At 38.6% G+C, this 16,973-nt stretch overlaps 1 protein-coding gene across 6 annotated transcripts in view; it reads right to left on the bottom strand.

The window, feature by feature from the left end:
* The window catches only part of CACNB2 (calcium voltage-gated channel auxiliary subunit beta 2), a 408,315-nt gene that overhangs the window by 33,348 nt on the left and 357,994 nt on the right, over window positions 1–16,973 (bottom strand). For all 6 annotated transcript variants that reach the window (XM_043965122.1, XM_043965124.1, XM_043965128.1 and 3 more), the window contains 3 exons: window positions 14,309–14,431; window positions 10,219–10,355; window positions 6,562–6,638 (listed from right to left, as the gene is read on the bottom strand). In XM_043965122.1, the coding sequence (XP_043821057.1) occupies window positions 6,562–6,638; window positions 10,219–10,355; window positions 14,309–14,431 (337 nt within the window). The remainder of the gene's footprint in view (window positions 1–6,561; window positions 6,639–10,218; window positions 10,356–14,308; window positions 14,432–16,973) is intronic.

Raw genomic sequence — 16,973 nt, 5'->3', positions numbered from 1 at the left:
ACTCGTAGAATAATGTGTCACTTGATTTCTTCAACTGACACATTGTAGAAAATAAGCAAGAGAACACTGGTAACCTTCAATCCCGTTGTCAGAGCCAGAGCCATCTCAATAGGCCTCCAGAAAATGGAACAAGCATTTGAAGGTGGCAGAAGAGGGGAAATTTTCACTCCAGTAGCTCAAAGGATTCATAGAAACAGCAGCTAAATAGCCCAGGAGGTTTTACAGGATGGAAGGGAGTAGTGTGAGACCAAAAAATGACCCATGGAAATGAAGATAGACCCGATAAATAGCAAAGTAATGGGAAAGTGCTCAACAAAATGAAATTAAATGACATCTGCCTGGGCAAGGGAGATGGCAGAACTTCATTTTACTTACACAGAAATGGCATAGAATGGTGCAGAATGAGAATTGGATTGATAGTCAAGAAACCATGCTTCTAGGCCTGGTTCCACTATTAATTAGCTGGACGACCTTAGGAAAGTCATGAAACTCTGGGCCTTAGTTTCTTTATGTGTTGAATAGAGGCCTTCTCTGGCCCTGGATTCTATGATTGTATAATCTAACACTTCAAAATGTAGACTCTGTTTTAAAAAATGACAGCTACTATAATGATGATAACTGACATTATGTCTTTTATCTTATTTGATCCTTGTGACAGTCTTGGGATATAGATGCCATTACTGTCCCTACTTTACAGATGAAGAAAACAGGGAAGAAGTTAAATGACTTGTCCAGGGTCACTCAGTACATGTCTGAGGGAAGATTCAAAACCAGGTCTTCCCGATTCCAAGTTCAGGGCTCTATTCAAGACATCATAGTACTTTATGTATTAGAATCAGACAGTAGTAGGCACTTTTAAGCTCAGTCCAATTCCCTTTTTGTACAGTTGAGGAAACTGAGGCTCTCAAAGATTAAATGAATTACTCAGAGGCACACAGCTAGTTAGAAACAGAGTTCGAGTTAGAACTCAGGGCTTCTGTCTCCTAGGTTATTATTCACTCAATACTTTTTTGGGGGGGAAGGGCAATGAGGATTAAGTGACTTGCCCAGGGTCACACATCTAGTGTCAAGAGTCTGAGGCCAGATTTGAACTCAGGTCCTCCTGAATCCAGGGCTGGTGCTTTATCCACTGCATCACCTAGCTGCCCCCTCACTCAATACTTTCTTATAGAAATATCTTCTCCTTATAAAGCCCTTTCTGGCTTTCTGAATGCATTCACATGACCATCATTTCAACCCCAAGATGACCCTGTGAGGTAAGGAGGACAAGTATTATTCTGCTTCTTTTACAGATGAGAAAGCTACCCAAAGAATGACTTGCCCACAATTATCTAAGCTATAGGTAGAAGTGGGATTTAAAACAAGTCCTTCTGGCTTCAAAACTAGTACTCTTTCTGCCACCACAGCATGCTTTTTCTTCCTGGAGGTGTTCATCTATCACTTCATATATTTTAGTAGAGATCTCCTACTGTTCATTGGGAAAATGACCTCTTCTAAGAATGTATCACCTTACAACAATGGAAGGATATCTGTTAGCCATAGAGAAATAGCACAATATTTTTTATATATAACCTTTCACATAAACCAGCACACATAAGAAAGAGAGATTCAAAGAACAGAGTCTTGCTTCTGAGTAGAAAGTAGTACAATATTCAGTAGTAGCTGGATGTAGGATAGATTCCCTTCTAAATAGGACGAGCATTGTCCTACCCCTTTTGAGCAACAGGAAATAATTTGAAAGCTAAATGCTTCTGTCCCATTACAACCAGAGGAAATCTACGGTGTCCCTTAGCCATGTGGCTAAGTAGGAAGTGTAGGAAGCCATGAAAACAAGAGTCAGCCCTAATCATAGGCAAAATGAACTGAGAAGTGGATAAGCAGTGTAGATGCATATGAGGGGAGGCAAATTTGTCCTCCTTGTATGGAAAGTCTCTTTCTGAATAGTGTATAGCTGTGAAAGGAGGTGGCCATGGTGTGATTGAAGATTTATCATCCTTAACTAATGTTACTGTTATCTTGTTTTTACATTGCTTATAGTTCTCAATCTACCTTCCTCACCAAGAAAAAACACACTTCAGCAAAACCAAGCAATATATAAAACAGTCTGATATTATATGCAATGTTTCACACTCGTTGGCCCTCACTGTCTGCTAAGGGAAATGCAGCTTCACATCTTTTCTTTGGGACCAAGCTTGTTCATTAGAATTTAACAGCATTTCGTTTTGATTGGCTTTGGTGGTTTGTTCTATTTACCTTATTCTAGCCATTGTATATATAGTGTTTTCACAGTTCTGCTTACTGAATCAGGCTCAGTATTTTATTATTCCCAGCACAGGGAAGACTATGACAAACATAGATAGGCCTCCCCTCAAATGGTAAATTCCCAAATAATTTCACTTCTTCATTTATATGTGGCTGGGAAAGTACCCAGCAGAGCAAACACTTAGTAAGCATTTAGACTTTATGAAATTAAGATGTCTAAACAACAGAAACAAGACCAGGAAGAGAGTCTAATTCAATTCAGTTATTTGGTACCTCTCATATACGAGGTGCTGGAAAAAGTAGCGAGTTTAGAGGGTATGGCCTGTCCACCATGACACAGGAGTCAAACCAATGGGGGGTTTATCTAAATCAGTGGTGTCAAACTCAAATAAAAATGGGTCTCTGTGGGCTGTGTATTGACTTAGAAAAATACAAATTAATATGATTTATGTTGTATAGTATTTTAAATTTATTTTGTTAAACATTTCCTAATTACATTTTAATCCAGTTCAGTCTCAGGAGATTTGGGGGCTACTTGAGGCACTGGGCTTGACACTTCTAAATGTCTAGATTATAAATTTGTGACTTTTTACACTGGGAAAGCTAACAGTTTGGTTGTGACATGGTTTAGATGTCTTGGCCCCAGCTTAACATGGTCAAATTAAGTGTGATTTTTTTTCATCCCTTTACTGGGACCTAGATCCTGAAAAAAGAAATGTCCAATTTATTTGTTGGAGTTTAATGGTTTGTTAAGATTACTCATATAGCTAAATGAACTTGCATTCACTTAGAAACAGTAAAGAATTCTAAAGCTCAATTCTGATGTGTTTTCCTCCAAGTGTGGCTAAGAGACTTTAACCTTTCCTCTCATCATGGAGCCCTTTCTGGGGGAACAGTGGAAAGAACACAATGGTTTACACTAAATTGAAAAAAATCTAAAGATATAGTGAGAAGGATTAAGGATGCTTAGCAACTGGAATACTGGATTACAAAATGATAGTGTAACATATCATCTTTCCCTTGAGTCTTCTCATCTTGTCTTCATCACTGCTTCCTTCGACATAACCTTATGTAGCATGATCTTCATCACGCTGGTTGCCCTTCTCCTTATCAGCATCTTTTTTTGGGGGGGGTCAATGAAGGTTAAGTGATTTGCCTAGTCTCACACAGCTAATAAGTGTCGGGTGTTTGAGGCTGGATTTGAACTCAAGTCCTCCTGAATCCAGGGCCAGTGCTTTATTTATTTTGCAGGGCAATGAGGTTAAGTGACTTGCCCAGGGTCACACAGCTAGTGTCAAGTGTCTGCGATCAGATTTGAACTCAGGTCCTGCTGAATCCAGGGCCAAGTGCTTTATCCACTGCTCTACCTAGCTGCCCCTGCTTATCAGCATATTCACTAAAAGGTGATACCCAGAACTGAACCTGACACTTCTGATGTAGCCTCGGTGGGGCAAAGTACAGTAAGATCAGTCCTGGATACTTTCAATGCCCCTGACATTGCATTAACTTTTCTTTTTTGGCTGCTAAATCATAACTTTTGACTTCCATTGAGCTTGTAGTCCCTTAAAATCTTCAGATAAAAAAATAGCCTTCACTAGTTTTAGCTCATCCTTTGCTTGACCATGTATATTTGTTAAAAGGAGTTATACTTTTCTTTCTTTTTTCCAAAGAAGGAAGAAGTTAAAGGGAGAGAAAGTATATATTCCCTTAAAAATATTAATTTCATTTAAAAAGAAAATCCAAGATAAAAAGGACACAATGATGCAATTCTTATAGCAACACACCATACTTTTGTACCCATACTTCATTAACTGTTCTTGTTTTCATTTTAAATATATGTCTAGTTAAAAAAAAAATCTATGCTGGGGGGCAGCAAGGTGGCGCAGTGGATAGAGCATTGGCCCTGGATTCAGGAGGACCTGAATTCAAATTTGGCCTCAAACACTTGACACTTGCTAGCTGTGTGATCCTGGGCAAGTCACTTAACCCTCATTGCCCCACAAAAAAAAGAAAAAAAAATCTATGCTAGCTGAGTTTGTTCTGTATATCCACATTTTTTCCTTTAGGCAACTTCCCCCTCCCCTCCCCCTCTTCCCCACACCTTCCTCATTAGAGGGATTTTTCTTTGTGACTTAACTCAAGAGCTTCCCAAATCTTCTAAGCTGGCTTTCCCTTTAGAATTTTTGGTCATGTGGTCAACCCATTGAGGGCTCCTCTCCTAAAACTGAAAGTACAGGTCATATTATTTGTGCATTCCTATCCTCCATCACAAATTCTAAGATGGAGTGGTCACTTATGTCTGGGGTTTCTGTCAATTCTACCTTATTAGCCACTCCCCCCTCCCATTAGTTAGAATCACATCCAGAATAGAATTTCCTTTGCCTACTCCTTACAATTTAAGCAAAAGAAAAGCATGTGAGACAGGAGAGTGGCATAGTTCATAGGAGACAAAATTCCAGAAAGGAGTTGGTAGTGAAATCTTGAACGTTAAAGGAGGATGGATATAAAATAATGTCATGGCTCTGTAAGAATTATATCGCTGTGGTTCTGTGATTAATATATGCAGCCTTTCATTCAGAACTGAGATGTTATCAATGGAGTTGTTTGGGGAAGACTTTTCTTAGGACACAGTGATTAGTGCAACCTGTTACTCAATTGGATAATTTCACCAACCTGCTTAGCATTTCCACATTGTTAGTAGACTCCCTGTTCTCAGCCTCTTTTCACCTCCAATTTGTCCTACATACAATACAGCATCAGGCTTCTTAAATGTTGTTCTGCTCATATATTTTTCATCATCTCACTGACTCTCTTAGATCGATGGTCTTTAAAGTGTCTCACCAATAGGCTGTTTTCCATTTATAGCATGCCATGTTACACTCCAGACTGTACTCACAGTGTTAGCCAAGGAAATAAGCCTGCCCTTTTCTGTTATATCTTTTTGTTGTTTTGTTTTGTTTTGTTTTGGTGAGGCAATTGGGGTTAAGTGACTTGCCCAGAGTCACACAGCTAGTATCAAATTTGAGGCCAGATTTGAACTCAGGTCTTCCTGATGTTATATCTTTTATTTCCAAGCCACTCTACCCACTACTCCCTTTTCCTTCCTACCTTCAGTATTTTATTATTGGAAGAATAATCTCTTCCTTAAAACATTTTTGTACTAGCTGATCCTCTCTGAAACCTTTCCCCTAGTATGTGTCTCTGAACTCCCTGTGATGATGTTTCTGTCCCTGTCATTCTCAATGGTTTGAATTTATTTTTGTTTGTCCAGTTTCTTCAATTAGATTGCAAGCTCCTTGAGAGCTACTTTGGCACCAATCTCAAGTACCTATAGTACAAGTACAGTGGTCTGTATTTGATGCTCAATATATGTCGGCTTACTGTTACAGGAAATTCAGGTCAGTGATGAGCACAGTAGAGACTTCTCCATGCTGTACTTCTGTTTCCCGCTTCCAATTTTTAGCTTTTTCACTAAATATCCTTCATATTTGATGAGTTGTTTTTATAGAAGTGATGATAGCTTGGGCTAAGCCACCCACACTACTCTTGGTTCCTTGTGAACAATCAAATCCATTTTTGACCAGATAGGCAGGTTTAAATGATTCCATTTCTGCTTGTGTGTGTTTTTTCCCCTTTAAGTAAAGCTTAAAGTCTAACAACGACTTAATTTAAAACTTTGGCCTCATTAGCTTTAACTCATTGAGCTAAATGTCCTAGGTTAAAGACAGTGAATTATGGTAAGCTTACTTTATTTACTGATTCCTTAGTCTTTTTTTTCTATTATATCTGTATATTATCAGTTACCTTTCCCATTCCATGTGCTCTCCTTTACATATTTCCAAAAGACCAATGCTGTTTCTCATCAGTCAGCTAGCATTTATTAAGCACTTACTGTAGGATGGGGACTGTGATAAATGCTAGAGATACAAAGAAATGCAAAATTTAGTAATTTAGTCTCTGTTCTCAAAGAACTCACAGTCTAATGGGGGGAGACAACACAGAAATAACCGTACACAATAAGATACATATAATAAAAATTGGGGATAATCTCAGAAGAAAGGCACTGAGATTAAGGAGGACTGGGAAACACTTCTTGTAGAAGACAGAACTTCAGATGATACTTGAAGGAAGCCAGGGGGTGGAGATGAGTTGAAAAGGTCCCTTTAAATCTACATCCCATCTTAAAAGTTACTGGTATTCCATTATAGAAATTCAATGCAAATTAAAACATTAAATAAGGTAAGCCTTAAAAAAAGTGTTGAATGTATTATACAGTTGTTTAACCCATCACCTACTTACCAGATGATGGAGGCGTAGATTTTCTGGAACTAGGTACTATGTCACCCAAACTGGATGATGAATTTCCTCCTGATTTACTAAAGTAAAGCAAAAAAAAAAAAAAAGAACATCAATATTAAGGCTGCTGCTTATCAGAGAACTGGTATATTTCAGTTGCTTATTAGTGACAATTTTTAAATTAGTCAGGCCTACAAAAAGGCAAATGGTGATTGCTCAGTGGATTTTTTTTTTAAACGGCTATTGAACAGGAGGGGTAGAACAGGAGAGCTTGCCTTTGGGAAATTGTGCAATGCTTTTAAATGACCCAAGCATCTCCCTGAAACAGAGCTGTCTTTTTGAGAGTAAAAAAAAAGTGATTCGCTGTGGCTATGATTCATGGAACACTGTGGCTGCTGAAGAATTCCAGTGGACGGTCACCCAAAAGGCAACAGAGAGTCTCATGGGGGGCATGAGTAGGCTGCCACATGCAAATAATGAAGAATTGTGCAGGGAAGGCATCCTAAAGGTTGGATACTTAATAGACCTATGACTAGAAAAGCAAGTTGGCTGTCAAATTGAAAGAATGAGAAGTGACCAATGGGAACTGCATGCTCCATTGTGAACTATGAACTACACCAACATGCTACATGGATCCCTATAGAAGACCTGTGGAAAGATAAGACTTTTGCCTTGAGAGGGCAGGCGTGGATGTGCTGCAATCTGCATCCTTGGAGGAAGAATCCACGTCAGCGACATCACTAATTTGGCTATATGATGGTCTCTTCACATTAGAATTTGATTTTTTGGAAAGATCATGAGTGAATGGAAGGGCACTATTTGGCCAGCCTTTAGGTTCATTTAAAAAAATCAGTGATTACGCCCAAAGGGCTACAGAACTGTGCATACCCTTTGATGTAGCAATGCCACTGCTAGGTTTATATCCCAAAGACATTCCCCGAAAGAGAAAAATATCTATTTGTACAAAATATTTATAGCAACTCTTTTTGTAGTGGCTAAGAATTGGGAATCAAAGGCATGCCCATCAGTTGGTGAATGGCTAAACAAGCTGTGGTATGTGATGATGATGGAATATTATTGTGCTATAAGAAATGACAAGCAGGATGATTTCAGAGAGGCCTGGGAAGACTTGTATGAACTTATGTATAGTGAAGTGAGCAGAACCAAGAGAACCTTGTACACACTGACAGCAATATTGTTTGATGAAGAACTGTGAAAAACTTAGCTATTCTCAGCAATACGGTGATCCAAGACAGTCCCAAAGGACTAATGATGAAGCATACTATCTGCCTCCAAAGGAAGAATTGATATTAACTGAACACAGACTGAAGCATGCTATTTTTTCAGTTTCATTTTTTCTTTTATTCAAGTTTATTTATATAAAATGACAAATATGGTAGTGTTTTACATAATTGCTCATGTATAACTTCTATCTGATTGCTTACTGCCTCAGGGAGGGGCAGAAGGAGGGAAGGAGGGATAGAATTTGGAACTCAAAATGTTAAATAAAAATGTTCATTATTTTGGGGGGGGGTAGGGCAATGAGGGTTAAGTGACTTGCCCAGGGTCACACAGGTAGTATCAAGTGTCTGAGGCTGGATTTGAACTCAGGTCCTCCTGAATCCAGGGCTGGTGCTTTATCCACTGCACCACCTAGCTGCCCCCAAATGTTTATTTTTTTTAAAATCAGTTATAGACACAGCTGGACAGTGAACATGGAATTTGTCTTCAGCAGCCATCAAAGTCAAAGAACACAATGAGAAGGCTAATGCATGAATTTAGCTCTTTTCTCTTGCTTGGTTTCTACCCCTGTATCTACTCCTGTATTGTATTCCTACTGTCCTTAACTTTATTATGTGGCCAACGTTGAATGTCTAAAACAGTTGAAAAAGTGAATTTGTAAATGCTGTTCTTCAAAAAGCTCATCAAGAAACACAAAAGAAGGTTCTTCCATCATTTAGCTATCAAGTAAAGGCTAGGACCTTTATCTCATCCAATATGGAAAGGGTTGGATTTCATGAGAGGACCCGGATTCAGATCCTAGCTCTTCCACTTACTAGCTTTGTAACCACTGCTAAGCCATAGAACTGCCCTTGCATTCACATTCCTTATCTGTAAAATGAAGTGATTCACTGAGATAACCTCTAAGGTCCTGCCAACACTAACAGGAGAACTTGAAATGGAAAGCCCGTAGGATCTGACGGTCAGAGAGCTTCCATGCCACTCTTGGCTCTACTACTTACTAACTAATTCCGTGACCTGGGGCAAATTACTTAATTACCACTCTAGGTCCCAGTTTCCTCATCTGCCAAATAATCTGGGTTGGAATGAATGATCTCTCAGCTCCTTTTATAGATCTAAATCCTGTATTTAGACAATCCTAAAGGAAACATCTGACTATTAGGGTTCTGATTAGAGGCAATTTGATGATTGTACATAATGCCTAGACTTTAAAGTATAAGAGAATGCTTCTTATGGTCTGGGGAAACGTGTGGGGTGAATAAGCATAAAGAATGACTGGATACATCATTTTAAAAAAACTCTAAATGGCCATTTTTCTTGGATAAAGAGTGTTGGCAAAAGGCGATTTCATCTCCAGATCTTAATTAGGTACATGAGACTTGGGTAACTGGATTTCTAAGGCCTTGTACTAAGTAGCACAGTTTTAAGCAGAAGTAAAGAAGCTAAGCCCAAGGTAAAAACTGTGTTACTAAATCCACTGATCAAAAGGTAATATTTATCTCTTCCTAAATACACAAATGAAAAAGGCAACCTACAGTGATGCAATCTTAGTGGGCTGAGTTATTATGTAATGCCTTTTTATTGCTTTTTAAAAATGTGTTTCTTTATTAAGGGGACTAATAAGAGGCCCTAAATCTCTTAAAGGCTCTTAAGGGATACTTAAAGGCATTTAACAAGGACCTAGAGCACCACATGAAATGTAGCAAGTTATTAAAAAATTATATTTGTGGCAGCAATTTCTGGAAGTGATGCAAAGATACATCATGACAGGAGCAAAGCATAAAAACCCCCAAACTCCTTCCCCCATTCTCATTCTCTCTCTCTCTCTCTCCCCTCCTTCCCTCCCTCCCTCCCCCTCCTTTTCTCTTTTTCTCTCTCACAAAGTCTATAGTCTAGTTTCAAATCTAGAAAGTGAATTTGTTTCGCATTTTCTTTGATTTAAAATATTAGAAAAAACAGAAAGCTTTGATAAATGTTTCAATAAATTAATCTAGTCAGAATGCCAGATTCCCCTTCACTGCTAATCCACCTCCCAGCCCTGGCACCTCTCCTTCCTTCTGAATGCAGAGGGTTGAAGGAAGGGGCCCAGTTCAGCCATTTCATCATTTCCTGGCTGTAGCTGCGGGTCTTCATCCTAATCCCATGCTGGCTACCCTTCCATCTTACCTTTTCTGCTTCTTTTTATGCATTGTCTTCTCCCATTAGATCGTGAGCTGCATGAAGGCAAAGACTCTCTTGCTTTAGTGCTTAGCACAGTGCCTGTCACATAGCAGACACGTAAGAAATGCTTATTGACCGGTGACTATCTCATACAACATTCATAATACAGCAAATGACCGGGGAATACAAAGTCGGTGTTATCAAAACAACAGGTTCTTTTCACACAAATGTCTGTTATTTTTTTTTTCCCATTTGTACCTGGAGTAGAATTTCCCTTGCTTTGCCCTCTGCTCGTGCTGTAGCCTCATGTTTTCTAGTTTGACCGGACTTGGGATGAATCCTATTTCACAGCCTTCTTTTACCAACCGCCCTATCCACCAGTCATTGTTAAATTTCTGAAGATAGGGGAAAAAAATACAAAAAATGCTTTACAAAGTTATTGTGTAATTTCCTTGCTAATTAAGCTTACTTTTGGTATCCACGCTTTTCAGTTGTTGTATTACCACAAATCCTTTTAGAAGTTGAAAGTATAAAAAGTACAGGGTGCCTTCAGATTCACATATTTAGCATTCAAAGTTTCAAACGCTTAATTCTGGCCATCCGATCAAGGGGTTACGTCTTTGCTGCTCCCTTGTTCTCTTCCAGGCCCAGGTCCACTCCTAGTACTGACGATACCAGCAGATGTCTGCACGGGACCAATTTCTTCAAGAAATGAAAATGAACAGCATTCCTGATTGTATATAACCCAGCCAAACAATACCTGTTGCTTACAACGTGTGAATGTTTTGGATGAGGCACTGGCCCTGAAATCAGGAAACATGGGTTCAAATCCTTCCTGGGAGGCTGGTGTGTGACCATAGGTATATCATTTAACCTCTCTGTGCTTCAGTTGAACCAAACATAAAATGAGAGAGTTGGAATTAATGGCCTCTAAGGTCCCCTCCAGCTCTGGTTCTCTGGATGCTCTGATGTCTAATTCTATAAACTTTGGTAGGGAAGAGATCTCAGAGATCATCTCTCTACATCAACCCTGCCATTTTCTAGAGAAGGAAAGTGAAGCCCAGAGTGGGACTTTCCTAGTAAGACCACTGGATACAGTGAGGACTCAAAGCCAGGACAGTTATCTCCCACTCAGTGTGCATTCTACAAAACCAGAGTATTTCTCAAGGCACAGCATAAAGGCTTTTTCCTGGTATAAGCAGAATTGGAATAGTTTGGGAGATAAACCAAAGGTTCTTCATGAAGTGTAAATACCATGAAGTCAAAGTCCATGTCTTAATTATCTTAGTACTTCCCCCGGTGCTTTGCACAATGTGTTTGACTTAGGAGGTGAATTCATGAATTGTGTTTTTTGTTGTGGACCATTTCCCTTTTGTACAAAAATATTTTGTGATGTATCTGTTAGATACAATAACTGTATTTTTCCAGACTCAAATTCAAGGCACATGTTCTGACAGAGCACTGAGGGAAGGGCCATTGGTGAACACTTTATTTTTGCAGGGGGGAATGAGGCAAAATATTTAAAATAATTAGTGTTCAGGAAAATACAAGCTATACAGGCATGAGGTGGACAGAGTCATGGCCTGAAAATCAATATAGGTGTGTTCTATTTCCAGCTCTGCCACTAACCAGTTACATACTCTTACAAAAGCCTTGGAGCCTTAATTTCCCCATTTATAAATAAGCAGGTTGCATGAGAGCTGAGGTTCTCAACCTGGGGTCTATAGATCCTCAAGAGGTCTATGGGTAGATTTCAGGGGATTCATGAACTTGAGTGAGAAAAAAATTCAATTCTTTATTTTCACTAACCTTTGATTGAAATTTAATAGTTCTTTGAACTATTTCAATACACTATTCTGGGAAGAGGTCTGTAGGCTTCACTAGACTGCCAAGGGCATCCGTGACTAAAAAAGATTAAGAGCTCTTAGATCAGAAGATTTCTAGGCTCCATTTTGACTCTAATATTCATGATTCTATGTACACTGAATAGTCAAGATTTCACCATTCACTTTATCTCCTAAAATATGGGTGAATGCTTAAGCATTATTGTATTTTCTGCTTAGATTTTTCTAAACACTCAGAAAAATTCTGTACTATTCTGTAAAATATCCAAAATAGTTAGAAGGACAGTTTTCTTGATCTCCCTTTTAAACATCTCTAAATAACAGTATCCGTTTTGTTCCTCCCCTCTGTCTTTCCATGGTGGAAAAATAGACCCTTCTCTCTGGGCTTTAATCATCTAGGGGAGCTTCTCTGTGATTAAATCCCTTTAACTCCCTCTTTTAAAATCAGATTCAACACCAATCATCACCCTCTTCCTTGAACATTCTCTCACTCTTTCCTTGCTAACCTATAATTCACATCTCCTTCTAAAAGTTAATGAAATGATGGGCCCTAAACTCCCTGCACTCTTTTCATTAGAAACTTTCACAGTTTTGTCTAAGAGTATCTTCCTGTCTCTAGATTATACCCATGTATGATATATATATATAATATATATAAATTGAAACACATTTGTATATATATGCATGTATATATGTATGTGTGTATATATATGTGTGTGTGTGTATATATATGTATCCAGTCTGTCAGTCTACTGTAGGGCCCAAATTTAATACAAATTTAATATATGGAGTGTTAATTTGGTGACTTGCTGAAATATTGGGGTCCCAGAAATAATGAGGGACCTCTAGGTTCAAAGTTCCCTCCCCTCCGAACTGCCCTTTTAGATATTTCTCCCAGGCCAATAAGAAAGGAGCCTTACAGCTTCTTTTCCAGAAAAGGATCAGATTTTATTACTTGGGAATTAATTAAACAACAAAGGTGAAATTAATTAAAAAATCAAAAATAAGGAAATAGGGAAAAAGAAATATAGATAAATCCTCCTAATTCTAACCTGTCTATGCAATCCCCAGTTCATTTCCAATTGAGCTATTTCAAAGGAATGCAAGGCTTTTGTGTTCACCCACCACATCTGGGACATCTGCTAGTTTCTCATATCACTGGGAAAACCGAGGAGAGAGAACCAGAGTGAGAGCATTCGGGAAGCGGCTCAGCCTCCCCTCAGTGCGTGTTCTATCTTCCTCTCCCAAAAGGGGAGGTCCTTCAAAAAGCTGCTGATGGAGAGGTTTCTCCTTCTGACCTCAGTAGCATATGTAACTTCAGGGTGGGCCAGATGTGGCCCCTCCCAAATGAGTCAGCTAAACTCCAATCATTTTTACCACATTATCTATCTAACATGTCTATGAGATGGAAGTTCCCCCAAAGAAAATGCTCAAATGGTGATTTCTTTTAGATCAGAAAAGCTGCATAGAAAACACTATTGTAAACCAATCTCAGGATGTAGGACAATGTTCTTTTTAGATTAGGATGGGAGCTAGGCCTACAATTTTGGGAGGACGGGGCAATGAGGGTTAAGTGACTTGCCCAGAGTCACACAGCTAGTAAGTATCAAGTGTCTGAGACTGGATTTGAACTCAAGTCCTCCTGAATCCAGGGCCGGTGCTTTATCCACTGGGCCACCTAGCTGCCCATAGGCCTACAATTTTTAATGGTATAGAGAAATCCTAGGGAGAAATTCCCTTTAGCAAACTTCTCCACAACATATGGTCTTAGAAAGCTGCTCTGAACTCTTGCCCAGGCATATACAGCCTGTATGTGTCAATGGGACTTGAGCCTAGGTCTTCCTAGCTTTAAGGCCAGTTCTCAATCTTACCTCTGGTGCTGTGTAATGTTTTATATATACATATATAAAATATATTTTTTTATATGTGTGTACATATATACATACATATATACACACAAATATAATAACCGTCAAAGGAAAGTTTTAGTTAGGAGTAACTTTCTCCAAATTCCTTATTTTAAAACTTTATTAACCTAATGGTGGAAACTTTCATCAGGGTTTTTAAGGGGAGTAACCCCTATGCCATACCGCTTATTAATTCCTAATGCCTTTGATTAGAAATTCACATCATTCCGGCATTGGAATGCAGAGATCTACCTATTAGTAATGGCGATACACTGGGAACCAAGTCCAGAAGAGGTGGATTCAGTTTCTGGATGATGATGAGACCCATTCCAACAAGGCAAATATGATCCTTAAAACACTCTCTGAATGATTCAATCTATAGGAATGGCATGTGAAACATCTCAAAATTTCGGAGTTAAGCATTTTTTAAAATCCATAAAACCAAAATAGGCTACATGCAAAAATAGGAACGATCACCTAACTTAGATGGTATGGTTATGGACTAATTTGTATATATGGTCTTTTTTTGCACACCATGAAGAAAATCTATATAAATGAATATTAAAAAGTAATTGCAAACCAAGGCATTTCCCTTACTTCCTTAACATGCAGAAAATCTTTTGCTTCGAACGAGATGGCCATGCCTGGTACCGGGACGTCATCCTCATGGGCTGCGCTGTAGCTGACATTGGTCCGCACTGCAAAAGCAACAGGTTTTGTCTGTAGAAAAAAGAAGGGGTAAAAAGTGGCAGGGTTAGTTTCTCTACTTTGCTCTTAAAAACTGAGAGGTGGTGAATACTTCAGAAAAAAAAAGGTTATCACATTTAGCTCAGGTTCCAAAGTGCCTAACGTGTTCGATAAATGCCTTTACAAATATTTTGTGTAGGGAAGCAGATTTTTACATGAAAGCTTCTTATGATCCCAAATCTTGACCCCTCTTAAAGAATTTCTGGTAATAGAGGTGTTGAAATATTACTGAAATAACATTTTCTAGACTGACCTAATAATATGTGTAGCCCGAAGAGATAAGGACCGCAGGCGCGGTACTCCACTAAGTATTAGAAAACTTGATGCTCATCACACTGGTCATTGCTAGGAGCATTTCCTTTATGATTTTTCACTGATAATAAATAGGCGATTAAACAAACAGTTAAAAAAGTACAACTATTCTTTAAACAAAAACAGATGATAAAGAGAACTCACTTGATTTCCATAGATACTCTCTCCTACACCTTCAGAATGTTAAGAATGCAACTACCCTTTGCTATATCATATTATTCCTCTCTGAGCTTACCCAACCTCATGCAGTTGCTGGCTTAAAAAAATCAGTGAAATCATTTATCTTTGTTATTTGATGTTTCAGCATCTACAAATAGAGACTGATTCTATGGCCAATGAGGATGAATAAAGAATCCCCAAGCATAACCTATGCACCTACAAGTTAAGGGATTAAGTCTGTGAGGGCACCACGCTCAATAGTGGAAAATGCAAATATCTAAAAGGAATGATCTTTCTTTGGCACAGTTAATTGCCACATTATGGGTGTGCATAGAATTTAAAGCTGTTTCTCACTCTCGCTTATTAGGCTTCTCACCCGAGGTTGCTTGTTAGGGGAGAAAGAGAAGGTGGGAATGGAAGAAAAAGAGTCTATCCTTTAGGGTGGAGATGGGGCAGTAGTTCTGATATCACTTTGGTTTACCCATACTACCAACTAAGGGAGAAAGGACAGTGTTCTGTGTCACTGAGGCTGCTGCTATAGAATAGACAATGGAATTAGAAAAGCTGAAAGTCAATTTATAGTGTCATTAACCAGGTCCTGTTGAACTGCTAAAAATAGGACAGAACTTTGATGCCTTTACCTTCTACCAAAATTCTAGTGGTGGGGGAGCCCATCCATCAGTTAGGGCCAGTTTGGATAACTAGAATATAGACCCAAAGGTTTTCATGATAGCAAAACCTTCCATGAATCTTGAGTGTCATTCCCTTTTCTTATTTTTATATCCTTGGAAGGAGGACACAAAGTCTGATGAGACTGGGAGATTTTTTTCCATTCATGTAGGTCTGAACCAGGGGTTCTTAACCAGGAGTTCTCTTAACTTCTTAGTATTTTGATAACTGTTTCAATGTGGGTGCTTTTCGCTGTAATCTATTATAATTTATGCATTTAAAAACAATATTATGAAAAAGGGTCCATAGACTTCACTAGACTGTCAAAGGGTCCAAGATGCAAAAAAAGGTTAAAAATCCCTGTTCCAAATTATTGTTTGTGTTTGACATACTACTTTTCTTTCCAGATAGATCTTGTAAGAGCTAAAATTCTAGCTAGTCTGTCTAAAATCTAATGAGTGGTTGCCAATAAATTATAAGCTTTAGCAAGAGTTAGGCTTTTAAGCATTTATTAAGGAGAATAAGAATTTGGTGAAGAGATAGAGAAAGGCCTACATTCATCTATCTATTAAAGGGAGAGAGCATTCCTAGCTCCCCTCTCCGCCAGAGTCCACCTGAAAGAGAGCGAGTCAGAGCGCTAGCCTTCCCCTTCCTCCTCTCATAAGCAAATGTCATTTCCTGACACCAAAGAAAAGACGCATGGTCCTGCCCTCAGAGGCCCTCTCCTCATGTTGGAGGTTTCCTACAGTAAGTCTCCAGCAGGTGGCATCATTCCAATTGTTACAATCCACAGAGAATTTTCAATCTTTTAAACAATGAGAAAATTTTCAAACATTTAAACAGTAAAAAAAAAAAAATGTGATGCTGGCGTAACAGGAGAGTTGGGTAAGAAAAATGCAATTTTAATTCAGTAATGGTATGATACTAGGTCTGAGATCCTTTTTAAAAAATGAGATGAGTACATTGACCTAAATGATTATGAAGTTCCCTTGAAATTATAGAATTTACCTGAAAACCTCATTTCTTCCATTAAGTTACATAAAATTCCAACAAATAGGACCTTAGATGAGATGTGCAGCTGTGTAAGACAGAAATAAAAACACTGTGAGCTTTCTGCACTTAACTCAATGAGATTCAATATTCCCAAGTCAATGTGTTAAATTGGATTTAATTTCTCTCCTCAGTGCTCTCTGCCTTTCTGTACTGTGAAATACACTGTATAGCAGTATGTATTTTGTCTAGAACAATCTAATGGATTGTAAGCTCCTTGAGGGCAGGGATCACCTTTCACCACTTTTTGTATCCTAAGCACTTAAAAAAGTACCTGACACATAGTAGGTCTTCTGAATTGAATTGCATGTGTATATATATATAC

The sequence above is a fragment of the Dromiciops gliroides genome, chromosome 5 (assembly GCF_019393635.1).
Source record: "Dromiciops gliroides isolate mDroGli1 chromosome 5, mDroGli1.pri, whole genome shotgun sequence".
NCBI classification, from domain to species: domain Eukaryota; kingdom Metazoa; phylum Chordata; class Mammalia; order Microbiotheria; family Microbiotheriidae; genus Dromiciops; species Dromiciops gliroides.
This window is presented reverse-complemented; position numbering and strand designations above follow the sequence as displayed.